Here is a 27,248-nt window from a genome sequence, read left to right as displayed (position 1 = left end):
TTTGTATCAACATCAAATACTAGGAAATGGTCACGGTTACAGCTCCACCTTCTGTTTTCTGTTTATGTGTGTGTGTCCCTCATAAGACTATACATTTTAGAGCAAAGTTGGTGGCTTTCCATTTTTACAGCTCAGGAACATAGACTATACCCAGAACAGATTGAATTCCCTAAATATTTCTCCTTAAATATATGAATGGATGAAGGTGAAATTCAAAAAGTGGAACTAAATGTTGGATTGAGATGTCATGGAGCCAGGAATGGTAGGGCTTTAATCCCAGAATTTAGGAGGTAGAAGCAGGCTGTTTTTGTGAGTTCAAGGCCAGTGTAGTTGGCCTAGCTATTTCCAGGACAACCAGAGTTACATGCTGAAAGCTTGTCTTAAAATAATAATAATAATAATAACAATAAATTATTTTTAAACACTTGGGTGTGGTGGCACATGCTTGAGGGTCCAGCTTCTCAGATAATTAAGATCCCTTAACTTGTTCCCTTGAGGTCCCTTCTCTTATTCTTCAAAAAAAAAATCTTGATTTCCAGAAGAGCCTGGGCAATAGGCAAAATAGCACGCCTTCCTCTCAGGGACAAATGTAACCAGAAGGAGAGCTTGGGATGTTTAGGAAGCAGGGTCCTTCTTTCTCTGTCTCTCTGCCCCAGCTCTTACTCAGTGCTGAGGTGTCCTCTGAGTCACAGGGCTACTCTTACCTAGCAACATTCCTAGCATAGCAGAACTGGGGTGACTGAGCAAGGTGTGGGAGCAGGGGCAGAGCAGAATGCTTTGGCTTGGTGCTCCTGAGGAAATGGCAAAGGGAGTTCACCAATGATACATACTTTCAGAAGGGAGGCAATCTGGTGACCTCCAAGTAGGGCCACCCGTTCAGTCTTCAGGGCATGTAAGCGTGCTTTTTCAAAGCACCTTTGCTGGACAGGGGTGTAACTCACTATTAGAGAACTTGCCTGTCTTTAGTTTTTATGTATATGAGTACACTGGAGCTGTCTTCAAACACACCAGAAGAGGGCATCGGATCCCATTACAGATGGTTGTGAGCCACCATGTGGTTGCTGGGAATTGAACTCACTGAGGACCTCTGCAAGAACAGTCAGTGCTCTTAACCGCTGGGCTATCTCTCCAGCCTCTGTAATAAAAAATTTAAATATATTCTTAAAAAAAATCAAGAATAGAATCATGGACCTATAAGTTCAGTAGTTAGGAGGCAGAAGCAGAATGATCACAAGTTTAAGGCCTGTCATAGCTGTGTGGGGATTTAGAGGGCACCTGGGATTACATGAGACCCTGTTTTAAGAAAACAAAAGCTGGGCAGTGGTGGTGCATGCCTGGAATCCCAGCACTCTGGGAGGCAGAGGCAGGCAGATCTCTGAGTTCGAGGCCAGCCTGATCTACAGAGCGAGGTCCAGGATAGCCAGGGCTACACAGAGAAACCCTGTGTCAAAAAAACAAACAAAAAACAAAAACAAAAAAAAAACAAAAACAAAAAGAAAGAAAAAAGAAAGAAAGAAAGAAAAGAAAAGAAAAGAAAATCGGCCAGGCTGTGGTGGCCTTTAACCCCAACAGAGGCAGGTGATCTCTGAGTTAGAAGACTGGTCTATACAGTGAGTTCCAGGACACTCAGACCTAGAAAGTGAGACCCTGTCTCAAAGAAAAAACAAAACAAAACAAAACAACAACAACAAAAAAAACAAAAAAAAAATCACAAATGAGGACTGACCCACCCATAGATCATTGAAATCAAATAAATATGCATTAGCATAGAATATGTCTGAGTGCTGAATTTCATACCTGTATTTTCAGAAGAAACAATGAGAATGAAAGATGACAGTCTTGACAACACAAACTGTTTGGAACTATTTCAGAGACTCTAGGAGACATCATTTCCATGGTCATGGAAGCTGTCTGGAAAGAGGAGTGGGTGTTTGTGAAGATTTCGCACTGTCCTATAAAATTAAACATTTGACAAAGAGAAACGCAATGCTACGGTAAGGGGAGAGCCTTGAACTGTGGCAGAGACTGGAGCAGTAGAAGGACGCCCAAGGAGGATGATCTGCAAGGGTGCTCTGCAGGGACAGAAAGACAACACAGGAAAGACCTACAGCAGAGCTTCTCAGCCTTCCTGACCTGTGACCCTTCGTACAGTTCCTCATGTCGTGCTGATTCCCCAATCACAAAATTATTTCCATTGCTTCATAACTGCAATTTTGCTACTGTTATGAATGGTAATGTAAATATCTATTTTCCAATGGTCTTAGGAGACCCCTGTGAAAGAGTCATCGATTGGCCCCTTCAGTGGGGTCACAACCCACAGGTTGAGAACTGCTGACCTAGCAGATCATGCTAATGATAGTTTCCCATTAATGTTTATTCTGAGCTTACTAAATGATGTGCTAAGCAGTTTAAAACCATCTTAAACATGTAGAAATCATGTCTCATTTTACAGTAAGAAAAAAAATGTGAGATTCAGGAATGTAAAGCTACTTGTCCAAGATCACACTGCTGAAAGATTTTCAAGGTAAGTCTAGGGATTTGTTTTATTTTGTCCGGATCTTCCAGTTCAGTCTCTCTCCCAAATGCTGGGGTTATAAACCTCAAATACCACACTGGGCTTTTGATGTTGTTGCTGCTATTTGTTTTAACACAGGGTCACACTGTAGCCCTGGTTGGCCTGGAGCTTGCTTTGTAGACCAGGCTGACCCAAGCCAGGATTTTTAGAAAGGCTTCTAGCAGAATGAAAAAGACAAGTGGGAGGACTGGAGAGATGGCCCAGTGGTTAAGAGCACTGACTGCCCTTTCAGAGGTCCTGAGTTCAATTCCCAGCAACCACATGGTGGCTCACAACCATCTGTAATGGAGTCTGATGCCCTCTTCTGGTGTGTCTGAAGACAACAAAATAAACAAATCTTTATTTTTGTTTTGTTTTGCTTTTTTGTTTTTGTTTTTCAAGACAGGGTTTCTCTGTATAGCCCTGGCTGTCCTGGAACTCACTCTGTAGACCAGGCTGGCCTTGAAGATCTGCCTGCCCCTGGCTCCCAAGTGCTGGGATTAAAGGCATGCACCACTTCTGCCCGGCAGGATTTATTTATTTTTATTTATATGAGAACACTGTAGCTGTCTTCAGACACACCAGAAGAGGGCATCAGATCCTATTACAGATGGTTATGAGCCACCATGTGGTTGCTGGGAATTGAACTCAGGACCTCTGGAAGAGCAGTCAATGCTCTTAACCGCTGAGCCATCTCTCCAGCGCCAAATAAATCTTAAAAACAACAAAACAAGTAGGAGTGGAAAGGGGAAAGGAGTTTGCTATGAGGCAGGCCTACTTGGCAAACACCTTTAATTCCAGCACTGAGAGGCAGAGGCAGGAAGATCTCTGAGTTCAAGGCCAGCCTGGTCTACAGAGTGAGTTCCAGGACAGCCAGGACTGTAAAGTGAGGTCTGTTGAAAAACAAACAAAAAAAAATCTAGGTAAGGAGAAGGTACCCTGGTACTGTCCCCTAGGGGCTGCCTAAGAGTGGCCACAGCAGCCACAGTCCACAATAGAGGCTAAAAAAAACTTGGAGCGCTCGACACTCGGCTGCTTTTGCTTGCAGACGCCGGACTTCCGTCATTGGCGGTCGCCCGCAGGTAATAGTGTCGACTGCCGATCTGCGAGAACCCGGAGCAGGGCAGAGGCTGCAGGCGGCGGTGCAGTCCCTGTAAGCGGTATGAGTTTGGCTGGGGGCCGAGCCCCACGGAAAACCGCTGGGAACCGGCTTTCTGGGCTCCTGGAAGCAGAGGAGGAAGATGAGTTCTACCAGACAACTTACGGGGGTTTCACCGAGGCAAGAGCCGGGCCCAGGAAGAGGGAAAGAGGGAGGCGAGGAGAAGGGAAAAACCCTGGACAAAGAGGAAGGGGGCGGGGATTGAGAAAGGTTCTGAAAGATACGCTCCTGGCTGGATGGCTGAGTCGAGGGGGAGTGAGTGTGTGTCTGTGTCTTTGTTGGCTTTGAAATTTTCTTGTCCTGCTGCCAGTTATTTACAAAAAGGAACCGGTCCAGAAACAAACTTAATTAGCATACTCCCTTTTTAGCTTTCAAATCACAGCTTACTGTTTTCTTTCTTTCTTTCTTTTTCGAGACAGGGTTTCTCTGTGTAGCCCTGGCTTTCTAGGAACTCACTCTAGACCAGGCTGGCCTCGAACTCAGAAATCCGCCTGCCTCTGCCTCCCAAGTGCTGGGATTAAAGGCTTGCGCCGCCGCCGCCACCGCCGCCGCCCGGCAGCTTACTATTTTCTTAGGTGACCCTATATTGACTGTCGTAAGATAATCCTCATTTATTTCCATCATAGAAACAAAATTTCAGTTTGCAGTTAGATTTAGTTTCTTCTCATTTTGGGTGATTTTAAAGTCTGTAACAGAGTTCGATTTTTTACATGTAGGGCTGACACTTGGCTAAATTCTTGTTAGTAGAAGCTGTTCATTGATTGAATATGTTATATATCCAGATCAGCATATTATATAATTATATAATGTAATTAATAGGTTGTGGTGGAGTCCTTGGAAACATTAAAAACTTCCCTGAGGTTGGGACTGTAGTTTGTAGCTCAGTGGTAGATCACTTGTCCAGAAAATGAGTCCTAGATCCTGGATTAATGGCACCTGGCAATAAATACAAACAAGCCCTACCCTTTGGAGCTACTGTCTGGAATCACAGTCAATTTAGATACTGTATGATAAAGACCTAAATTCAAGGTAACAGGTGAGAGATTTATGTTTTGTTTTTTAAATTGTATTATGTTTGTGTGCCTGCATATGAAGATCAGAGGCAACCTGCAGGAGTTCAGTCTCTCTCTCCATCATAGGGGCCCAAAGAAGCAAACTCAGGTCGTCAGAGTTATGCAGCCGGCTCCTTTACCCACTGAGCCATCCTGAAGGTCCCAGAGTTGTTAAGGAGAGGCAGTCCTGGGAAAATAACCTTTAAACTGAGGACATTTATAAAGGGCAGGCCTTGACTGGATGAAAAGTCGGGGAGCAGAAAGGCTCAGTTGGAAAGGCACTGAGGACCTGCTGTGAAACCTGCAGGTCTGGTTCTATAGATTGCTGTGGCTGCAGGATATAGGCCTGAGCTGGATTTGGTTTTGTTCTTTGAGAGCGGGTTTCTCTACATAGCTCTGACTGTCTTGGAACTCACTTGGAACTAGATCAGTCCGGCCTAACAGAGATCAACTTGCTTTGGCCACCATGCCCAGCTTCTTTGCCTCCCAAGTGCCTCCACCCCGGCCTTATATTGAGTTTGTTTGTTAGCTTGCTTTTATTTTATTTTTTTTTATTTATTTTTATTTATTTATTTATTTATTTATTTATTTATTTATTTTTGGTTTTTTGAGACAGGGTTTCTCTGTGTAGTGCTGGCTGTCCTGGAACTCAACTCTGTAGACCAGGCTGGCCTCGAACTCATAAATCCACCTGCCTTTGCCTCCCAAGTGCTGGGATTAAAGGCGTGCGCCACCACTGCCCGGCTTAATTTATTTTTTATATTTTAGTTTTATTTATTTTTAATGTGTGTTGACATTGGTTGCATGTATGTTTGTGTGAGGGTGCCAGAGCCTCTGGGACTGGAGTTACAGACAGTGATGATCTACGGTGTAGAAACTGGGAATTGAACTTAGGTCCTCAGAAAGAATGGACAGTGTTCTTAACTACCGAGTGGTCTCACCAGACCCCCCTTAAATACTTTTTAAAGAGGGTTGCTACAATAGTCTCAAAGCCTAGGTAGCCCTTCTGCCTCACACTCCTGAGTCCTGGAACTGTAGGTACCTGTCACTGCCCTTGGGTTCCTCCTCTCACCTCCCAGTCTGATTTTGTAGGCCATAGTGAAGCAGTATTAAGCAGTTTGCCTTCTCAATTATAGGTCTGAAATGAGGCATCAAAGTTCCATCATTGAATTTTTGGTTAAAGAGATTTCTTTAGTGCTGGTAATCGTGGGAAGTGGCGCAGGAGGATGACCTCTGGTTCCAGGCTACATGGACTATGTTTCCAGTTCCATCCTGACTCAGCCTTACAGACAAACAAACCCTAATGAATAAAGCCTAAAGAGGGCAAGGGCAGAAAAGAAGTCTGGACAAGGACTGGGCTGGGGAGGACACTGTTGGTCAGGGTTAATCTGCTTGACTTAGCTAGAGGTCCCAGCGCCCAGCACCGCAGGATGGAGGTGGCTATGGGACAGTGTTAAGAAGGGGTGAAGGGAAGGTTTTGAAAAAAGAGTAGACAGGCCTTTATGACTGACTGGGAGCCACCATGTACACAGCTTTAATAAACTAGTTTAAAATAGATCTCTCTCGTCCTTCCTCCAAGATTCATTTCCTATTCCTGTCGTTTTATGAGTTGTTATTTAATATGTGCACCTCATGCTTCCTGATTTATAAGAAGGCTTACAGTGGAAACAAAAATTAGGAACTGTTAAAATAGAAAATTGTATTAGTGTATGAAATTTTCAAATAAGATTATATATTTTTTTAAAATCAGAAGTAATTTTGCCAAGAATCCATGTTAAAATGGAAATAACATTTGATAGCTGTGAGTTTCCTAGCAGCCAAACTAAATTTGTTCTTTTTGTAAGTTGTAAGTTTTGTAATATAATACAGTATATTCAAGGAAGACAAGTTGGGCTGGAAAGATGGCTCAGCAGTTAGAAGAGATGGGTCAGCAGTTAAGAGCACTGACTATTCTTCCAGAGGACCTGACTTCAATTCCTAGCAACCACGTGGTGACTCATAACCATCTGTAATGGGATCTGATGCCCTCTTCAGGTGTGTCTGAATACAGCTACCATGTACTCATATATATAAGTCTTTAAAAAAAAAAAATAAAAAGGATTTAAAAAAAAAAAAAGACAAATTTATTTAGCATTAAATTCTAGGGAGAATTTCATTCTTTTTTTTTTTTTTTTTTGGTTTTTGTTGTTGTTTTGTTTTTTTTGGATTCGGGTTTTTTTAGAGACAGGGTTTCTCTTTATAGCCCTGGCTGTCCTGGAACTCACTCTGTAGACCAGAGTCTACACCTTCCTCTGCCTCCCAGAGTGCTGGGATTACAGGTGTACACCACCAACACCGGCCGAGAATTTCTTATTATATGAGGTACAACTAAAGTACAGAGAATATTCTCTTGTGTATTAAAGGACTGGAAAAGAGCCCAGTAAATCCATAGTGCAGTAAAAACACTAAGACTGAGGCTAAGTCCCCACATAGTAGGAACTTGATGTCCCCTCTGGTGATGTGCCTTATTACCAGAGTAGAACCAAGAGAGTTACTGTGTTCTGAGTCTCTTTCACAAACCTTATTTAGGAAGAATAGTGGTCATTTGTGCTGGCTAGCTTAGAGTTTCATTTGTTGCTGTTGGTTACTTCTTGCTATGACAGGGTTGTACACAGTCCATTGATTGCTCCCTGATTGAGGAGAGAGTATATGCTCGAGGTGCTGCCCAGGCCAGTTGACTTCCCCTTCATCCAGTGACGTCCCGCTCCCAGGGCAGCTGCCATTGAAACTTTAACCTCTATTACCTCAGGTTGCACTTCAGGCTTTTCGAACTCCCAATTTCCATAGCTTTCTGCAATATTCCATGGTCATACCCCGAATCCTCAGTGGATCCCATTATCCATAGTAGCGTTCAAATATTTTCTGTCCCAGTGCACATGAAGAAGGACACATTCTCTCGGCAACTGCACCTCAACAGCGATGATCAACAGTGAGACAAGTCAAATGAGATGACTGATTAAGAGTTTATTGGCTTTGACATTTGAATTTCTCCATAGGAGGCCTGAGTAGAGCAATAGCTCCACTGTCTGTTAAGAGCACTTGCTGCATTTGCCAAGGACTTGGATTTGGTTCCTAGTACCCACATGATGGTTCACAACCATCCATTACTCTTAATTCTAAAGGATCTGATTCCCTCTTCTGACCTCCTTGAGCACACACCCACACATGCACATACATACGTGTAATCAAAGTGCTCATCCACATACAATAAATGTGTTTCTCCAGTGAAAGAGGTGCAGGCTCCTTTTGAATCTTACAGGCCTAGAGAGGCATCCGCTGTTGAGAGGAGGCCGTGCTGGAGCTAGAAGGTAACAGGCTTCTTTTTTAACTTTAACGTTTGCCATTTATAGCAGAGGGTTCGTGTGCCACCCTCTATATGAAAGTCAAGGGACAATCTGAAGGAGTTGTTCTCTCTACCAGGTGGGTCTGGGATCAGGTGGCAAGTTTCTCTACCTGCTGAGCCATTTCACTGGCCCTAACATGGCTCCTTGGCAGGAAAAAGCTCTCTGTGCTTGGGTCTAAGTCCTTATTCCATAAATCCTCTATGTGTACCTGTCTGCCTTCTCACCTTCCTGTAATTCACTCTTCCTTGGCTGTTTTGAACAGTTCGTGTAAATTAAATCAAGATTCATCTCCTTTTTGTCCTTCAGAGGGATTGATGCAGCAGGTTCAGCAAACTGCACGTAGCTCAGACCTGGCCCACTGCCTGTGTTAGTGCAGCACTGTAGGTTCCCATCTGGGTATGGTAGCCAGCCTGTAACCCCAGCCCTTGGGCCGTGGACACAAGAGGATCAACGGATCAAGGTTATCCTTGGCTACATAGAGTTGAAGATAGCTTGGGTAAAATCTGTTTTTATTAAAACAAAACAAGGGGCTAGAGAGATGACTCAATGGTTAAGAACTTGTACTGCTCTTTCAGAGGACCTGAGTTCAGTCCCCAGCCCCCTGTCAATTGGTGCACAACAGCCAATTCCAGTATTGCAATCTGATGCTCTCTTCTGAACTCCAGAGAGATCTACACTTATTTAGCATGTGTGCCAACATGTATGTGCCCACACACGCACACACATAGGCACACACATAAGCACACACATACATGCACATACATATAAATAAAATAAAAATTCTAAAGAAAAGAGAAGAATTTCTGTTCCTTTGGGTTTTTATAAAGGAGTAATGTTTTAAAGCTTAGACCTGTTAAACAGCCAAACTATTCTGATTTGCTTTTTGTTTTTATTTCTGTTGTTTGTGAGACAGGTCTTTCTGCATATATAGCCCTGGCTGTCCTGGTACTTACTATGTAGACCAGGCTGGCTTTACAGAGAGAGATCCACCTGCCTCTGCCTCCCAAGTGCTGGGATTAAAAGAACCCATCACCATTTCCAGCTTGCAACTTTTTTTTTAAATGCTGGTAGAGATTGAACCCAAGGTCTTCTCTACTGTTGAGCTATAGAAAGATTTCGTTTTGCTTTATGTATATGGATGATTTACTTGCGATGGTATGTGCACCAAATGTGAGCGTTGCTCATGGCTGTCAGGCTGGGTGTGGTCCCAGCTGGAGTTACAGCTGCTTGTCAGCAGCCAGGTAGATGCCTGGAACTGAGCCCAGGGCTTCCAACATTGCAGCAAGCCTGTCTCTCCCCTCAGTGTTTGTGTTTTTGTTACAAGGTTTCATGTTCTTCAGACTGGCCTCAAACTGGCAACATTGTCAAAGATGACTTTGAACTTCCTTTTTATTGTTGTTTTTAGTGTATTGTTTATTTTTATTTTATGTGTATTGGTTTATGTCTCTGTGAGTATGTCCAACCCTGGATCCTCTGGAAGAATGGCTAGTGGTCTCCAGCCCCAGTGACTTTGAACTTGTGACCCGCCTTAGCACGAGATTGCAGTTTTCCAACACTACACCTGCTCACTTCAGTGTTGGGGATTGAACCCAGGGCCTCCTTCACGCTGGAGAAACGCTGCCAGCTCAGCTGTGTCCTCAGCCCATATTTAGGTTTTCCGGAACAGCATCTCTTATAACCTCTAGTTAGCCAAGGAACTTTATATCTATTTCCCTGTGTTACAACTTACTTATTTGGTTGATTTTTTTTTTTTCCTTTCCAAGTAGAGTCTCATTGTAGCTTATGCTGTCCTAGACTTTCCTGTGTAACCTGGGCTCCCCTCAGATTCACTGCAGTCTTCTTGCTAGGCCTCCTGAGTGCTCGATTATAGTCATGAATCGTCATGACTGAAGGTTCAGCTACAACTTCTTTTCATCACAGTGTCCGATGGGTCAGTAAATGAGGGCAAACCACATTTCGTCCTTTAGATCCCCTGTAATTGACATGGAGTGTTAGAGGGCACGGGCACAGGTCAGTCTCCAGCAACACCAGAAGACAGTGGTAGTAGGTCTGTGGGGAGTGAAGAGCCGACTGGGAAAGAACTGCATGGTCCTTATCAGGGGAGTGAACTCATCCACTTCCTCCTCAAGGGACACTAGCAGCGCCATGGCCAGCCAGTTCTCATGCCCTGTGTCCTCAGGAATCTGGAGACGATGAGTATCAAGGAGACCAGTCTGATACAGAGGATGAGGTCGACTCTGACTTCGATATTGATGAGGGAGACGAACCATCCAGTGATGGGGAAGCAGAAGAGCCCAGAAGGAAGCGCAGAATCGTAACCAAAGCCTATAAGGTACAAAGGACATGGTTCCCTTGGACCAGGCAGGGGGGTGGGGGGTGGTGGGGGTGAGGAGGGTGGGGGGTGGAGGTGGGGTTTGTTTGAAACGGTGTTTTGCTATGTATGTCAGGCTGGCCTCAAAAGAAAGGAGTCCAGCCTGCCTCTGCCCCCCAGTGTTGGAGTGAAAGCCCAGCTCTGACTGTCTGAGTTGTGTTCTCCTGCTCCTGCTGGGTGCTCGCTTCCTCTGATACAGTTCTCACCTTACCCTGATCTCTGGTTTCTGGTGTCTGTTTCTAACTTGTCCCCAGGAGCCTCTGAAGAGCTTGAGACCTCGCAAGGTCAGCACTCCAGCAAGCAGCTCCCAGAAGGCCAGAGAGGAGAAGACACTGCTGCCACTGGAGCTACAAGACGATGGCTCTGACAGTGAGTTTACATCTGCTCACACAGTTTAAATGTGATGATTAAATGTTTTTCTGCATTAGGTTTACTGAGGTTGATACCTACTGATTTATAAAAAGAATCCTTCTGTGTGTGTGTGTGTGTGTGTGTGTGTGTGTATGTGTCTGTCTGCCTGTCTGCTTGAGTGTACACGCACTTGTATGTGGAGATGCACACAGAGGCGAAGAGTTAGAGTGACAGGCCTGTCCGTGCGTGTCATGTGTGCCACTCTCTGTGCTCCACAGTCGCTCGTGCTCAGAAACACTTCAACACCACTGAGCCAGCTCTTCAGCCCGGGAAATCCTTAGCCTTAGAAATATTCCTGGGTCAGATGGTTCAGGCCTGTAAACACAGTTTCTCAAAAGACTGCCAGCAGGAGAGTCATAAGTTCAAGACCAACACGTGCCACACAGCAACTTAAAGCCAGCCCCAACAACTTAGTGACACTGTCTAAAAATAAAAACATGAGGGCCCGACATCTCAGCAGGTAAAAATGTTGTTGGCCAAGCCTGAGTTCTGTCCCCGAGACCCACACGGTGTGGGGAGAGAAGCAGCTCCTGAAAGTTCTCTGATTTCCACATGTGATGTACCTCCCTGCCCCAAATGTAATAACATTTTTTAAGGTATTAATAAAATATAACATGAAATGATCTGGGGATGTAGCTCACTGGTAGAGAACTTAATTCCCAATACCACAAAAGACAAAAAAATACTAAAATATTTCAAAGAAAGCTGTGTATAGGCCGGGCAGTGGTGGCACATGCCTTTAAGCCTAGCACTTGGGAGGCAGAGGCAGGCGGATTTCTGAGTTCAGGGCCAGCCTGGTCTACAGTGTGAGTTCCTGTAGATAGAGGCTATATACAGGCTATATAGAGAAACCCTGTCTCGAAAAAACAAAGCAAAAAAAACAAACAAAAACAAAACCCAAACAAAAGGAAGGCCACTAATTTTGGACTGTTGAGATGGCTCAGAGGTTAAGACTGCTCTTCCAGAGGTCCTGAGTTCAATTCCCAGCAACCACATGGTGGCTCACAACCATCTATAATGGGACCTGATGCCCTCTTCTGGTGTGTCTGAAGATAGGTACAGTGCACTCATATAAATAAATAAAATAAATCTTTTTTTTTTTTTTTAAAGAAAGAAAACAACGTAGACATGAATTCAGAGCTTTCTTCCCATCTCACTTTCTGCAGGCCGAAAGTCCATGCGTCAGTCAACAGCTGAGCACACACGACAAACGTTCCTTCGGGTTCAGGAGAGGCAAGGACAGTCCCGGAGGCGGAAGGGTCCGCACTGTGAGCGACCACTAACCCAGGAAGAGCTGCTCAGGGAGGCCAAGATCACTGAAGAGCTCAACTTACGCTCACTCGGTCAGTCTAGTTTGGGGAAAGTCGGTGCAGACACTGAGGTCCGTGAGAGAAGCTGAAACCTGGAGGACTGGAGATTTGAAGCAAAATAATTCGAACGTTCGTAGTCAATATTCCCAGCACCTGGGAGTTCAAAGCCATCCTGGTCTACTTAACCAGTTCCTGTCTAGCCAAGACTGCATAAGGAACCTTTTCTTGAAAAATGAAGAAGAAAACACACAAAAAGAAGAAACAAGAGTGTGTAATAGGAGAGGGCCAGACCCTTTAGAATGTCTGCAGTAGCTAGGATGGCAGCTCATGCTTCGGTCCCTGCGCTCCGCAGGCAGAGGCGGGCACATGTCTGGGTTCAGGGCAGCCAGAACTATGCAGAGAAATCCTTATCTGGAGGCTTGGTGGGGTTGTGTATGGTGTCAGCTTTATTGAGGTCCGGTTGGTGTAAAATAGCAGTTGTTTGGTTGGTTGGCTTTCCCTTTTTTGAGAGAAAGCAGTATCGTCTAGTCAAATACAGGCCAGAAACAGTGGTGGAGATCTGTGAGCTCAGGATATGGGAGGCAGAGACAGCAGAAGCAGGCATTCAAGGCCAGCCTCGGTTATATGTGCCTGGACTCTGATGGGAAATGTCTGAGTCAGGGAGATATTTCCAGGAGTGTGTACTCTGGCCACAGTGCACACATGGAGCAACAGCACAGATCTGTGGTTCCTTAGAGGTAAAGGACCGGAGATACTGTGATCTGTTGATTCACTAACAGGTATGTACTGAGTCCCTGTAACATGCTGAGTATCACATGGTTCTGATGATGTAGAGCTAATGTGAGTTACTACTGCCATTCCTGATGCAACAGCTATACCAACAGGGAACTGACAGTGTGTCAGAAGATCTAAGCAGGTAACACAGTGGAGCCAGCCATGAGAACTGGGGGTGCTACAGAGAAAGGCCCAAAAAAAAGTCACTTAGTTCAACTTTTTGTTGTCCTTTTAGAATGTAGACTTGGGCTGGAGAGATGGTTCAGAAGTCCTTCCAGAGATCCTGAGTTCAATTCCCAGCAAACACATGGTGGCTCACAAACATCTGTAATGGGATCTGGAGTCCTCTTCTGGCCTGCAGATACATTCAGGCAGAATGCTATATACGTAATAAATAAATAATCTTAAAAAAGAATGCAGACTCAACCGGACAGTGGTTACAAACACACCTTTAATCTCAGCACCTGGGAGGCAGAGGTTGGCAGATCTCTTGAGTTCTGAGACAGCCAAAGCCACAAGAGAAACCCTGTCTCAAAAAACAAAAAAAGAAAAAACAAAATCCCAGGACAGAGCGCAGAGAGATGTGATAGCTCAGCAGGCAGAGGCACTTGATGACAACCCTGTTGTCCTGAGTTTACTTCCTGGAATCCACATGATATAAACTGAGAGCTGACTCTGGCACATTGTCATCCGACCTCTCTACATGTGTGTTCATGTACATACACTCTCAGAAATACTTACCTGTAATTTAAATAGGTCACCGGCCAGAGTGTGGGGAAAGGGAAACTGACCATCTGTCGTTTCTCCGTTGATCCTGCAGAGACCTACGAGAGGCTGGAGGCTGACAAAAAGAAGCAGGTTCACAAGAAGCGCAGGTGCCCCGGGCCAACAATCACCTACCACTCAGTGACCGTGCCGCTTGTTGGGGAGCCTGGTCCCAAGGAGGAGAACGTGGACGTGGAAGGGTGAGTGAACCCCATGTCCTGGCTTCCCTAGGACCTCTGCACACTCAGACCTCAGCTCATTCTTTCCTTGTGTTGGAGCCTGCAACTCCAGTCGAGTAGTCCCTGAGAGGGCATGAGAGTGATTAAAGAAAAGACAGCGGAAGACACAGGACAAGAGAGAGATCTGGGAGGACTGTCAGTACTGTAGTAGTCCCAAGTTTAAGGAGTATAGCCTTCTTACACCCCAATGTGTCTCAGGGTATAAAACTAACAAGCTAGCGGGGCAGTGGTGGCGCACACCTCTAATCCCAGCACTTGGAAGACAGAGACAGGCGGATTTCTGAGTTGGAGGACAGCGAGGGCTACACAGAGAAACCCTGTGTAGAAAAAAAAGAAAAGAAAAGAAAAGAAACTAACAAGCTAGTAGAAACAATTGTTGCCGTGTGTATAGGCTATCTGTTCCCATCCGGAGGCCTCCCTGTTCCTTCCTCCAAGGTTAATGGAATGTTAAGTCCCTCTTGAGCCTTCAGTGTATCTCTTTTTTACGTCAGCAGGCCAGGAAATCTGGCCGCAGACCCTGACCTGCCTTGACTCTGCCTGGCAGGCAGACTTTTACCCTACTTGAGAGGCAGACAATGGCTCCCAACACTTCCTGTTGTTTTGTTTCCTTGAGCTGGTCTCCCTCTGTAGCTCTGGCTGGGTAGTCCCAAATTCATGATCTACCTGCCTCTTCCTCCTTAGAATTAGGATCACAAATGTGAATCATCATGCCCAACTTTTTATTTTTTATTTTCTATCTATCTTTCTATCTGTATCTATCTATCTACCTACCTACCGACCTACCTATCTATCTAATTTATTTAATTTATTTTAATGTGTATCAGTGTTTTACCTGCATGTATGTCTGCCTGGTACCCATTAAAGCCGGAAGAGGGTGACATATTCCTTGGAACTGCAGTTCCAGATGGTGTGAGCCACTGTTTGATGCTAGGACTCAAACCTCTCTCCTTGGGGAGAGCGGCCCAGCCCGTAACCGCTCAGCCGTCTCTCTCTCTCCAGCCCCACGGCCAGCTTTTCTGTTGCTGAAACAGGTCCTCACTCTGTCTCCAGCGGCTTGTAACTCGGAAATCATCTTCCCTTGGCCTCTTAAATACTGAGGTCACAGCCATGAGCCTCTACACCAGCCTGCCCGCGTCCTTTATCTGCCTCTAGCTGTCTCCTCAGGTTCTGATTTTTTTTTTTCTCTTTCCCTCAGCCTTGATCCTGCTCCTGCAGCCTCTGCACTGCCTCCACATGCCGGGGCTGGAGCTGCCGCCCCTCCTGCTCACTGCTCACGCACCTTCATCACATTCAGTGATGACGCAACCTTTGAAGAGTGGTTCCCCCAGGGGCGGCCCCCGAAGGTCCCTGTTCGGGAGGTGTGCCCAGTGACCCACCGTCCTGCTCTGTACCGGGACCCTGTTACAGACATACCCTATGCCACGGCTAGAGCCTTCAAGATCATCCGTGAGGCGTACAAGAAGTACATCACTGCCCACGGCCTCCCACCCACGGCCTCAGCGTTGGGCCCCGGGCCCCCACCCCCTGAGCCACTCCCTGGCTCTGGGCCCCGAGCCTTGCGTCAGAAGATTGTCATCAAATAGAGCCGCCTGACCCCTAGACCTCTCCAGACCTGGCCTCCACTCCGCCCCCTCCCCTCTCTGTCCTTGCTGACCTTCGCTGTTGTGTCATTGTGTCCCTAGGCTCCTCCCTAGGTCCTCTGCTGTGTGTTTTTGTAATCCATTAAAATGGTAAAGTCCTTTGTGTCTGATGTGTAGGGTTGGGGACAAGACATGTTTATGAATGTGTGAGTGTGTTTGTGTATTTAGGTTGATTTGGTTTTGTTTGTTCTAGGATTGAACACATGGCCTTGTTCGTGGGTCACCTCTAGAGCAAGGGGTGGAGCCGCTAGATCAAGGGGTGGGGTCGGTGCTGGGGGGGGGGGTTGGTGCTAGAGCAAGGGGTGGGCCACCGCCAAAAGGAGCCCTCAGCCCTGTTTGCTTCTTCCCTCTTTTCTTTTTCCTTTTCTTTCCTTTCCTTTTCCTTCTTTTGAGACAGGGGTCTCTACTCAGCCCAGCCTGGCCTCAAATAGGATCTCTCTGCCTGGCTTGAATTAATCTTGGCTGCCATCCTATATCCCCAGGCCTTCTTATAGAGTTTGATAGCACTTGTTAAGAGCTGTCTTTTTTTCTTTTTATTTTACATGTATGGGTGTTTTACGTGCACATATGTGAACACCATAAGCATACATGTTGTACATAGAGACTTGAAGATAGCATTGAATCCCTGGAATGAAGTTACTGACCATGGTAGTTGCCGTGATGATGATGGGAATTAAACCCAGTTCTTCTGGAAACCACTGAGCCATCTCTCCAGCCCCTGTGTGTGTGTGTGTGTGTGTGTGTGTGTTGTGAGAAAACTCAAGTTCTTCCTAAATTCTCCAGAGTAATTGCAGACTCCTGGGCTCCAGCAAGCCTTCTACCTCAACCTTCCAAGTGCTAGGCCTAGAAGTGCAAATCACTATTCCTGCTTTGTCTTTTTTGTTTTGTTTTGTTTTGTTTGAGACAGGGTTTCTCTGTGTAGCCCTAGCTGTCCTGGAACTCACTCCGTAGACCAGGGTGGCCTGGAACTCAGAAATCACCTGTCTCTGCCTCCCAAGTGCTAGGATTAAAGGCGTGCGCCACTGCTGCCAGTCCTGCTTTTGTCTTTTTTAATAGCATATACTTACAAAGTAGTGGATTTCATAAAAATGCCTTCATTCAAATCTATCATATTTTTATTACACTTACCTAGGTTATCCATACTTACTAGTCTCTCAAAGTTAAATATCAAAACAAAATCCTTACACTGTAAGTGTGTGTACACGAATGTGTTGGGTGGGGTGCCTCTGCAGAGGCTGGGCGGTTGTTGTCTGTAATTCCACCTATCCCTCTGAGACAGGCTCTCTTTCTGAACCTAGATGCATGTTTTCAAGCAAGCCCCCAGTGTTCCTGTGTCTGCCACCCTGTTATGTAGGTACAGGGACCTCACAATTGTGCAGCAGTCTTAACCACCTGAGACGGCTCTAGCTCTCTACCCTCTTCCTTCCTTCCTTTCTTTCTCTTTTAGTTTTTCAGGACATAGTTTCTCTGTAGCTCCGGCTGTCCTGGAACTTGCTTTGTAGACCATGCTGACCTTGAACTCAAAAAGCTGCCTGTCTCTGCCTCCCAAGTGCTTCGATTAAAGGCATGCGCCCCTTTAACTTTTTTTTTTTCTGGTGGTTTTTTGAGACCGGGTTTCTCTGTGTAGCCCTGGCTGTCCTGAAACTTATTCTGTAGACCAGGCTGGCCTCGAACTCAGAAATCAGCCTTCCAAGTGCTGGGATTACAGGCGTGTGCCACCACTGCCTGGCCCCTTTAACTTTTAAAAAAGAAAAACAAAAAAACCTACAAGGCTTTGAGCTCACCATGTAGTTCAGGCTGCTCTCCGCCTTGTAGCAGTCCTGTCTCCTCGTCCCGTCGAGGGAATACGGCTGTTCGGCACAGTGGCTGGCACAATCATGCCTCACCGGCCATTCGGTGCTGTAACAGAGAGGTGCCCTACACCTACAGGAGTCTCCTGATTCTCCTCTGCAGGACTCTGCAGGAAAAGAGGTGTCATGGCTGAGAGTGGCCACTAGAGGCTCTCAGGGCTGGGCAAGGTATGGGGTCTGTGTATATGTGATCTCCCACCACTCCCCACCTGGCCAGAGCTAAAATAATAAAATGCTGAGCTCACTGTCCCCACGCTCTCCCCGGCACAGACTCCTCCTGCTGACCGGGCAGTGCCCTAGTAGAACAGACGGACCAACTGACAAGGGAGGTGAGAGGTGGCCATTGGGACTGGTAGGTGGGCACTGGGGGTCTTCTGGGTGGGAGACGGCAGAGTGGGCCGGGGGAGTGAGCCGGTGTGTCTGCTGTCCAGCCGCCGCGCACGCGGATGTCCCTGTCTTGACTCTGAGGCTTGCTGGCAGCGTCTCACACTCTGGGTCCCCTTCCATGTTAAGCGTGGTGTGTATTCAGAGCTTGACTGCTTTCCACACTGAAAGGTTGTGCAAGTTTATCGTCCCATCTCCTCATTTAGAAGACATTTTCTTTCCTTTTACCCAGGGTTCCAGTGTCACCTTTCTGGTGACAGATTATGGCAACTGAATGCCTTCTGAGGCCACACTCCCCTTCCCCCAATCTGGAAGTGCCCTAGCTTCTAAGCCTTACTTTCCCTTCTGATTTAGACTTTTAGCTAACACAGAAAGTGAGATCTTGGTCTTTTACGATGAAGGAGAAAGTGAGGGTGTCATAAACGGCGACCACTCTAGCCCAGCCAAGCCTCCTTGCTTACCAGTTTCCACCACCAGGCCTGGGTAATGGGGAAGAGAGGAGGAATTTTCCTGAAGCTCTCTGCCACCCCCTCCCACCTTTTAATAGGACCTGGGCACGGAGCCAGCTGTGCTGGCAGGGCCTCCAGCAGCTGTGTCAGGGCAAGAGACACTGCCGGGTAAGGGTAAGGTAGGAGAGGGTGCCGCCAGGTTTCCCTATCACATGGTGGCGGACGGACCCAGCCTGGAGACTAGAATCCCCATCTAGGATGGCTGGAAAGTGCAGGAACTGGGAGGGGATCTAACAGAACAATCTGATCTTCCCATCCCCGGGAGACTCTAGCCTCCAAGGTGTCTTGGTCAGTGTCTAACTATGGCTAGTTTTTTGTGCCCTCCGTGTATATACACGTCCAACAACTTTTCCCATATTCCCCCAGGCTGTGAGCGTCACACTGTGGGGAGGGGGTAGGGGCCACCATGTCATCCTATCAGAAGGAACTGGAGAAATACAGAGACATAGATGAAGATGAGATCCTAAGGACCTTGAGCCCTGAGGAGCTAGAACAGCTGGACTGTGAGCTACAAGAAATGGACCCTGAGGTAGGAACATAGGGCCAGGGCGTCCCTTCATACGTGGGAAGGGATGGACACTGGGCGGCTGAGACCAGGGCCAGGGCGTCCCTTCATACGTGGGAAGGGATGGACACTGGGCGGCTGAGACCAGGGCCAGGGCGTCCCTTCATATGTGGTGAGGGGTGGCCTTGGTAGCTAAGACCAGGGCCTGAAAGCCCGAAGGACCAGGCTTTCAGAACTTAATTTGTTCCCCCAAACATCCCTAAGAACATGCTCCTGCCAGCTGGACTGAGACAACGTGACCAGACAAAGAAGAGTCCAACAGGGCCGCTGGACAGAGATGCCCTACTGCAGTACCTAGAGCAGCAGGCGCTGGAAGTCAAAGAACGTGACGACCTGGTGCCCTACACTGGCGAGAAGAAGGGTATGAGCGCCCTACCATCTACGCCCCGGGACCAAACGGCTGTCTCTTGTGCCTCCTTGTTTCCAGCAGCTATCTGCCAGGGACTCAGGCCTTGGACAGCTGCATGATAATTTATTCTGTTCCATTTATTGATTTTTGAGATAGGAGCTCCTTGTGTAGCCCAGGTTGGCCCTGAACTAGCAGTCTAAATACCTTAGCTTGACAAATGCTGAGATCGCAGACATTTGCCACCACTCCAGCCTGTACGCTTCAATTCTTAGGAGGATGAAAGGACCAAAGAGTCCTGTAGATATACACAATTTAGGGTTTCTGATGTACACTGGTGATCTAGTCTGACCCCATATGGAAAAGGTAAAGGTAGAGCCACCATCTTGGAAGAAATCACCTCTACCTGAATTGTCCTTCATCTCCCTATCAGGAAAGCCCTTTATTGAGCCTAAGCGAGAAATCCCGGCAGAGGAACAGATTACACTGGAGCCTGAGCTGGAGGAGGCACTGTCCCATGCTACAGATGCTGAAATGTGTGACATTGCAGGTGAGCAGCTGCGGGACACTGAAGGGGGGATGGGCTAGGAAAGGCCTGAGCCGGGACACCCTGTCTCAGAAAGCTTCTGCCAGTGCCTTTTCTCCTTTCTGAGACAGGGTTTCTCTGTGTAGTCCTGGCTGTACTAGAACTCACTCTATAGACCAGGCTAACCTCGAACTCACAGAGATCTGCCTGCCTCTATCTCCTGAGTACTGGGATTAAAGGCATTTACCATCACTAACAGGCCCAGGCAAGGGTTTGTAACTTTTCAAAGAGCAGTTTCACAGGGCTCGTGAGGGCAGATGGATGGACGCAGAGCTGAGCTGCCTGAAACTGGCCCGAGGATCTTCTCTGTACACAGCTCACCCTCTCAGGGCTCCCACGGGCCTTCTGGGCCCTCTCTTCTTTCAGAAGTCACTGCCTTATGAAAGAAACTCCTGGAGCTGAGGGAGGGTGAGAAACTCCTCAAGAGTGCAAGGCCAGGCTCTAAAAGTGCTTTAGCAGGGAGAGGCAGGAGGCAGGGCTGTGCAGGCCTCACCTCCTGACCCTCTGCTGACCCTCACCAGCTATCCTGGGCATGTACACGCTCATGAGCAACAAGCAGTATTATGACGCCATCTGCAGTGGAGAGATCTGCAACACCGAAGGCATTAGCAGTGAGTGCCCTGGGAAACATGGCCGCCCTCACCCCACCCCACCCCCACCCCCACCCCCAGTGCTCTCAATAGGTTGCAAATGTGAGACCTGTGCACGAACACAGGGGGCCAGTAGGGAGGTATGGTGTGGGATATGTTGGGGTTTCCTTTCTGCTCTGTTCCTCATCAGGTGTTGTACAGCCTGACAAGTATAAACCAGTACCAGATGAACCCCCAAATCCCACAAACATTGAGGAGATGCTAAAGAGGGTACGAAGTAATGACAAGGAGCTGGAGGAGGTGAACCTCAATAATATCCAGGTATTTCACTCCCAACCCAAACAGAAACAGGAATAGCTACTGACGAAATATGAGTCCGTAGCCCACCATCCCGTCCCCCCTCAGGACATCCCGATACCTGTGCTAAGTGACTTGTGTGAAGCAATGAAGACTAATACCTATGTCCGGAGCTTCAGTCTGGTGGCCACAAAGAGTGGTGACCCCATCGCCAATGTAAGGCTAGTTGAAGTCCCCAGTCCTCTTCCTATACCCTGGCATGTACCCCTGCAAGGGCCACACTAGGGGGTGCTATCCTCATGTTTTCTTGTGGCAACCCTCAAATCCCTACCCTTACTGCCCTGGGTCCTGGCTCTAAAGGTCCAAGGTCACATCCCCCCAAACAGGCTTCTCTAATGCGCTCCATCCCACCAGCAACTTACTCCTGCCTCAGTTCCTCAAGCAATTTCAAAGAGCCGTTCCCTCCTGCTCCCATTGTTTCTCCCGTCACCTGTGGAACTGGCCCCTTCCCCTAACCCAAGTCCCCACCCCCCAGGCGGTGGCTGACATGTTGCGTGAGAACCGCAGTCTCCAGAGCCTGAACATCGAGTCCAACTTCATCAGCAGCACAGGGCTCATGGCTGTGCTAAAGGCGGTTCGGGAAAACGCCACTCTCACTGAGCTCCGTGTGGATAACCAGGTCAGCGGCCCTTTCCCGGCCTTCATTCAGCTAACACCCACCGAGTTCTCCCAGGGAAGCTCAGGGTCCGAGGGCAGAGCTAAATCAGCGCTCTCTGGGAGCCTCTTAACTTCCCAGAGGCCCACGGGCCGGCCGGGCGGTGAGTGGCCACACATCTCTGATGGCTTTCACTCCTCCATCCATCCTCCAGCGCCAGTGGCCTGGTGACGCGGTAGAGATGGAGATGGCCACCGTGCTAGAGCAGTGTCCGTCTATTGTCCGCTTCGGGTACCACTTTACACAGCAAGGACCACGAGCTCGGGCAGCCCACGCCATGACCCGGAACAATGAGCTGCGTGAGTCATTGCAGACCCGTGTGCAGAGGAGAGGGCAGCTGCCGAGAGGTGTAGACCCCGAAGGCACACGTGGCGACAAATGCATGGGTGGTGGCAAACACACTCAGAGCGAATCGCAGGGAGATAGAAAAGTCCTTCTCCCCCAGATACACACCTACAGAGAAGTGGGGGTGGGGGGTTGGAGTGATGGTAGCTCTAGAGTCCTCTCATTTTCAGGTGTCACGGAACGGCCATCAGGTGGCAGGAGGCAGCACCTTATGCGTCTGCCCAAGGAAAGGAAAGAAACACACCCTTGCCCAAACAACAGCTGGAGCTCCGTTTACCGTTCTTCTTTTCCAGGTCGGCAGCAAAAGAAGAGATAACATCACCCTTCCTTTTACCCACAAGAGCCGAGAGCCGGGACACACAGATCATCTCTCTCTCCTTTCCTGTAAATAAACTCCCTTTTGTTCACGCCGCCTGTCTCCTTGCCTGGATTGGGGTGGGAATCTTGGCGCTGCCCCCCAAGGGTTACTGCCAGTTCATCAAGAGCTTATTTATACTCTGGGGATCAGCAGGCAGGCAGGGAGGTTCAGGTTACGAGGAGGAGGGGGAGCTCTGTCCGTTGTGTTCCCCATAAATCTGCTGAAGGCTTTAGTCTCTCCACAGGGTACTTGGCCTCAGTCCTCTGTGACAGAAGTGCAGACAGAGGTGGCCAGAGCCCCTTAGTGCCACAGTCCACGTGTGGTCTGAAGAGAAAAGGAATCAGTGGAGGCGGGGAAGGACTCAGACTCCATGAAGGGCAGCGACCTCTTTCTGACAGACTTATTAATAGGGCACCGGTCTGAAAGCAGCTGACATTTGGCAAGATTTTGAGAAGTGGGGGAGGGGCCAGAAGTATGGGGAGCCATGTACCTTGTAGGGAAGGAGTGGCCAGCCTCTGAGGGAGCAGATTTGCAATCCTGAGACTGAACAAGGATCAGTGTGCCCCCAGGACCCGCCGCAGTTTATTTGCAGGACAAATGGGGAAAGAAGTTATTATTATTAGTCCAAGGGGAAGCCAGGGGGCTCCTCCTCATCGGAGTCAAACTCAACATTTTCATCCTTTATCCATCGACCTCGTCCATCTGGGACCCATCCAGAGCTGCAAGTACAAGAGAACAGACCTGGTCAGGGAAGAGGTTTATGAAAACGCTTCGGGCCGGGCAGTGGTGGCGCATGTACTTGGGAGGCAGAGGCAGGCAGATCTCTGAGTTCGAGGCCAGTCTGGTCTATAGAGCGAGTTCCAGGATAGCCAGGGCTACAGAGAGAAACCCTGTCTTGGAAAAAAAGAAAAGAGAAAAGGAAAAAAAAAGAAAAAAGAAAAAACTTCATGTGCTGAGTTCCATCCCTGGAGCCTACAGCACAGGAACAAAGAGCCAGCCCCGAAAGCCGCCTCAGACTTGCATAAGTGCCGCATACAAGGAAGGGAGGGAGGAAATACAATTTTTTTTTTTTTTTTTTTTTTTTTTTGGTTTTTCAAGACAGGGTTTCTCTGTGTAGCCCTGGCTGAACTGGAACTCTCTGTGTAGACCAGGCTGGCCTTGAACTCAGAAATCTGCCTGCCTCTGCCTCCCAAGTGCTGGGAACAAAGGCGTATACCATCATTGCCAGGCCAGAAAATTTTAAACAATTTTTAAAAAAGTTACTGGTGATAAGAAAAAAAGCAGTTGGATTGGTCTGAAAACAGGCCGGTCAGGGGAAGAGAGAAGGAGCCTGAGGAACTCGATCCAGCACTCACCTTCGCAGGGTAAGGTAATGATTCAGGACTCGCCGCTTCGAGGGGCTCATGGGTGCAGAGGCCAGGAGAGCTGCTGACTCTTTGGCATCGGATCTCTCCCCAGGCTCAGGTTCCTTACTGACCTTTGCCCTCTGGAGTCCGACCTCTGGAGCTGGCAAGGGAGAGCTGGAGACAGAGGGGGCAGGGGCGTCGGGTCTGGGGGAGAAAGAACCAAAGGTTGTAAAACCATCAAGGAAAGCGGCCTGAAACTGATTTCCTTTCAACTTTTGTTTGTTTGTTTGATATTTGAGACAGGGTTTCTCTGTGAAGCCCTGGCTGACCTGGAACTCACTCTGTAGACCAAGCTGGCCTCAAACTCAGAAATCCTCCTGCCTCTGCTTTCCAAGTGCTGGGATTAAAGGTGTGAGTTACCACTGCCTGGCTCCAGTTCCTTAAGATCTTAAATATTCTACATATGAAAGACCTTGAAATTAGGAAGTTGAGAAAAGTTGGGGCGAGAGCGATGGCTCAGTGGTTAAAAGCACTGACTGTTCTTCCAGAGGATCTGGGTTCAATTGCCAGCACCCACATGACAGCTCACAAGTATCTGTAACTCCACCTCTGACACCCTCACACAGACATATATGCAGGAAAAACACCAATGCACATAAGATAAAAAATAAAGGGAAAAAAAGAAATTTGAGGAAAACTAGCGTAATATTTTGTAATGGCTATTCCTGGTTGGCAACTTGATTTTGTCTGGAATGAACTACAATCCAGAATTGGAGGGAACACTTGTGATCCAGATCTTGAGGCTGGAAGACACAGGCTTCTGACCTGGATCTTGGCATGGAGATCTTTAGGCATAGTGGCCATGAAAATCTTAGCCCCTGCAGGGCAGTGGTGGCACATGCCTTTAATCCCAGCACTTGGGAAGCAAAGACAGGCAAATTTCTGAGTTCAAGGTCAGCCTGGTCTACAGAGTGAGTTCAGGACAGCCAGGGCTACACAGAGAAACCCTGTCTCAAAAAACCACAAGAAAAAAAAAAAAAGACTTAGGCCCAGGCAAGCTAGCATATGCCTTTAATTCCAGGAGACTGAGGCAAGCAGATCTGAGTACAAGGTCAGCCTAGGACAAATCAAGTCCCAGATCCCAGTGTGGTACACACCTTAATGTGGGCCACACCTTCTGCTGGGGGCCTACATAACCATTGGAAGAAGGAAGACTCACTCTTCTTCAACTGCTTGCACGTATTTGCCAGAACATCTTTGGAACCCACTTCTACACAAGACCAGTTTAAACTCATGGGACTGAGCAACTACTAGATTCCTGGACTTCCCATCCACAGCTGCCCAGTGCTGGATTAGTTGGACTGCAGACTGTAAGTCATTACAATAAATTCCCTCAATTTAGAGAGACATTACATAAGTTCTGTAATTTTAGAGAATCTAATATATAGTTCTAAATTTTTGTCTTAGGATTTTCCAAAGCCAGGCATAGGAGTGCTCACCTTTAATCCCAGCACTTGAGGGGCAGAGGCAGGCAGATCTCTGTGAATATGAGGCCACCCTGGTCTAAATAGCAGGGTCCCAGGATATCCAGGGCTAAAAAGAGAGACTCTATCTCAGTAACAAGCAAACAAAACGTGTACCACCATGCCCTGTTAATGTTACAATTCTCAAATCTCTCTCTTTTTAAAAGATTTGTTTATTATATGTAAGTACACCATAGCCGTCTTCAAACACACCAGAAGGCATTGGATCCCATTACAGATGGTTGTGAGCCACCATGTGGTTGCTAGGAATTCAACTTAGAACCTTTGGAAGAGCAATAGTTCTCTTAACCACAGAGCCATATCTCTAGTCCCCAATTATCCTTTTTTAATGTATTTATTTATTTATTTTTAATAAATATAGGAGTGCGGTCTACATGTACAAAACTACATGGGGCATCAGAAGTGAGCCACCATATGGTTGCTGAGAATTGAACTCGGGACTTCTGGAAGAGTCCCCTGCATTCCTAACCACTGAGCCATCTAACCAAAAATAGTGTTACTATTTTTTTTGTTGTTGTTGTTTTGTTTTGTTTTTTTGAGTCAGGGTTTCTCTGTGTAGCCCTGGCTGTCCTGGAACTCACTCTGTAGACCAGGTTGGCCTCGAACTCAGAAATCCTCCTGCCTCTGCCTCCCAAGTGCTGGGAATACAGGCGTGCGCCACCACCGCCCGGCTAGTGTTACTATTTTTAAGTAGGATCATGCTACAGTATTCCATCTGCTAAAATTTTATTTTAAAATCATAAATCCTTTTTAAAAAACATTTTCACAAGATTAGTATTTCTCAGAATACAATTTGGAGAGTAATAACTTTAAAGTCATCTATTTCTTTCTACCATTTTTCCACTCCTGGCTTTCCCATTCCACCGACCTGTGCTTCCTGCGGCAGCAACTGTTATAGTGCGGGGCTCTGTGTAGAGCATTCTGGGTGATTATTCGAGTCTGGGTTAACAAAGGAGCCTGGTGATGAAGAGACAGAGTCAAAGCTGTTAGAAGCAAAAAAATCCCCTAAGCCTGTTGTGTGCAGTATAGCCTTGTCTGAACAACACCGGCCGCCCCCTCAACCTCTCACCTCGCCTTTGCTTTCTGTCTTCACGTCGTTCTGCTGTCTTGGATTCTGCTCTGCTCCCTTGCCTGACTGCTTTCTGCCATAGAAAAGCTTCAGACCTGAGAAGAAAAGCAAGGGAGAATGAACTGCACAACGCCCGGTGGCTTGCCAAAACGTCCAGAGTTTATTCTCTATCCCCGCCCCCCTCCCCACTTCTCAGATACTTACTGGACAGATGCTTCTTGCCTGCACGGTGGGCTGTCAACATGGTCAGGGTGTCCAGCACTGGTCGATGCGGGCAGATAGCACAGGCAAAGCTGCGGAAACGGGAAGAGAAGTGAACGCTGTGTGTGTGGTGTGTCTGTATGCTGCGTGTTGGAGAGCCTGCAGTCGGGGTGTTCTTGCTATGGTGAATAGGCCCTGCTTCTGTCATAGCACCCCACCAACTCCCAGGTTTCCAGATTTCCACCCCTTCCATTTCACTTCCAGACAAAGAGCCCTATTCTACTCCTGAACTCCTTAGTGACAAAAGCTTGCTGAGCCTCTGACCCCTGGGCTTGAGTCACTCTTTGCTCTCACCGTCCATCCCGCAGCATCAGCGCCTCATCCTCAGGGATGTAACTAGCCAGCAAGTCCCCAACTCTCCGTTTCTGCAGGGAACAGGATAGAATAAATGAATAAGAGGGACGGATGGGAATGAAATAATATGGGGAAGGAGTCAAATGGCAAGGGGGCATGCAGATTTGGCAAGGGGGCATGCAGATTATAGGGTAGAAGAAGGGGTCACCAATTGTGGTCCCCAACCCCCTCCTCTAGATGTCGCCAGAACAACAAAACAAAGCAACAGGGTGGCTGAAGGTGATCGGACTCTCACTAGGGCTTACTTTGAGCACATTGAGCTGACTCCAGTCGTCCCCTTCCCTCTTAAAAGACATCGCGACTGTGAGACTATGATAAACTCTCCTACGCCTACTTTGCTGCTCCTTTGGGCCACCGTAGGAAGAGTACACGATCGCCTCCTCTACTTCCGGTTTCTTTCTGGGTGTCTGTACTTCCGGGGACGCTTTTCCATGCATGCATCGCGCGAGCCGGAAGACCCGCCTCCAGCGC

At 47.6% G+C, this 27,248-nt stretch overlaps 3 protein-coding genes across 5 annotated transcripts; 2 read left to right on the top strand and 1 right to left on the bottom strand.

Moving 5' to 3' along the window:
- The first annotated feature begins 3,645 nt into the window (after positions 1 to 3,645).
- Vps72 (vacuolar protein sorting 72 homolog) lies at positions 3,646 to 15,757 on the top strand. Its single transcript, XM_052179819.1, has 6 exons — positions 3,646 to 3,833; positions 10,328 to 10,480; positions 10,774 to 10,888; positions 12,097 to 12,273; positions 13,835 to 13,979; positions 15,214 to 15,757. Exons 1-6 carry the CDS (start codon positions 3,717 to 3,719, stop codon positions 15,599 to 15,601), a joined length of 1,095 nt encoding a protein of 364 aa, XP_052035779.1. The 5' UTR covers positions 3,646 to 3,716; the 3' UTR covers positions 15,602 to 15,757.
- A 1,933-nt stretch (positions 15,758 to 17,690) lies between these two features.
- Positions 17,691 to 22,248, top strand: Tmod4 (tropomodulin 4). 3 transcript variants are annotated; one of them, XM_052179814.1, is made up of 9 exons: positions 17,691 to 17,837; positions 18,768 to 18,930; positions 19,171 to 19,327; positions 19,746 to 19,862; positions 20,420 to 20,509; positions 20,679 to 20,809; positions 20,894 to 21,001; positions 21,321 to 21,464; positions 21,655 to 22,248. In XM_052179814.1, exons 2-9 carry the CDS (start codon positions 18,808 to 18,810, stop codon positions 22,159 to 22,161), a joined length of 1,377 nt encoding a protein of 458 aa, XP_052035774.1. In that variant the 5' UTR covers positions 17,691 to 17,837; positions 18,768 to 18,807; the 3' UTR covers positions 22,162 to 22,248. The 3 variants fall into 3 exon arrangements, with proteins under 3 accessions (XP_052035774.1, XP_052035773.1, XP_052035775.1); XM_052179815.1 differs by having other exon boundaries at positions 17,692 to 18,930; positions 21,655 to 21,799; positions 22,139 to 22,248; XM_052179813.1 differs by having other exon boundaries at positions 17,691 to 18,930.
- A 338-nt stretch (positions 22,249 to 22,586) lies between these two features.
- Positions 22,587 to 27,195, bottom strand: Scnm1 (sodium channel modifier 1). The gene is made up of 7 exons (XM_052179816.1): positions 27,023 to 27,195; positions 26,718 to 26,788; positions 26,367 to 26,455; positions 26,163 to 26,257; positions 25,962 to 26,050; positions 23,559 to 23,753; positions 22,587 to 22,922 (listed from the first exon to the last, which is right to left on the bottom strand). The coding sequence occupies exons 1-7, from the start codon at positions 27,071 to 27,073 to the stop codon at positions 22,823 to 22,825; spliced, it is 690 nt and encodes a 229-aa protein (XP_052035776.1). The 5' UTR covers positions 27,074 to 27,195; the 3' UTR covers positions 22,587 to 22,822.
- Between the last annotated feature and the right edge of the window lie 53 nt (positions 27,196 to 27,248).

This window comes from Apodemus sylvaticus, chromosome 4 (genome assembly GCF_947179515.1).
Source record: "Apodemus sylvaticus chromosome 4, mApoSyl1.1, whole genome shotgun sequence".
Classification (NCBI taxonomy): domain Eukaryota; kingdom Metazoa; phylum Chordata; class Mammalia; order Rodentia; family Muridae; genus Apodemus; species Apodemus sylvaticus.
This window is presented reverse-complemented; position numbering and strand designations above follow the sequence as displayed.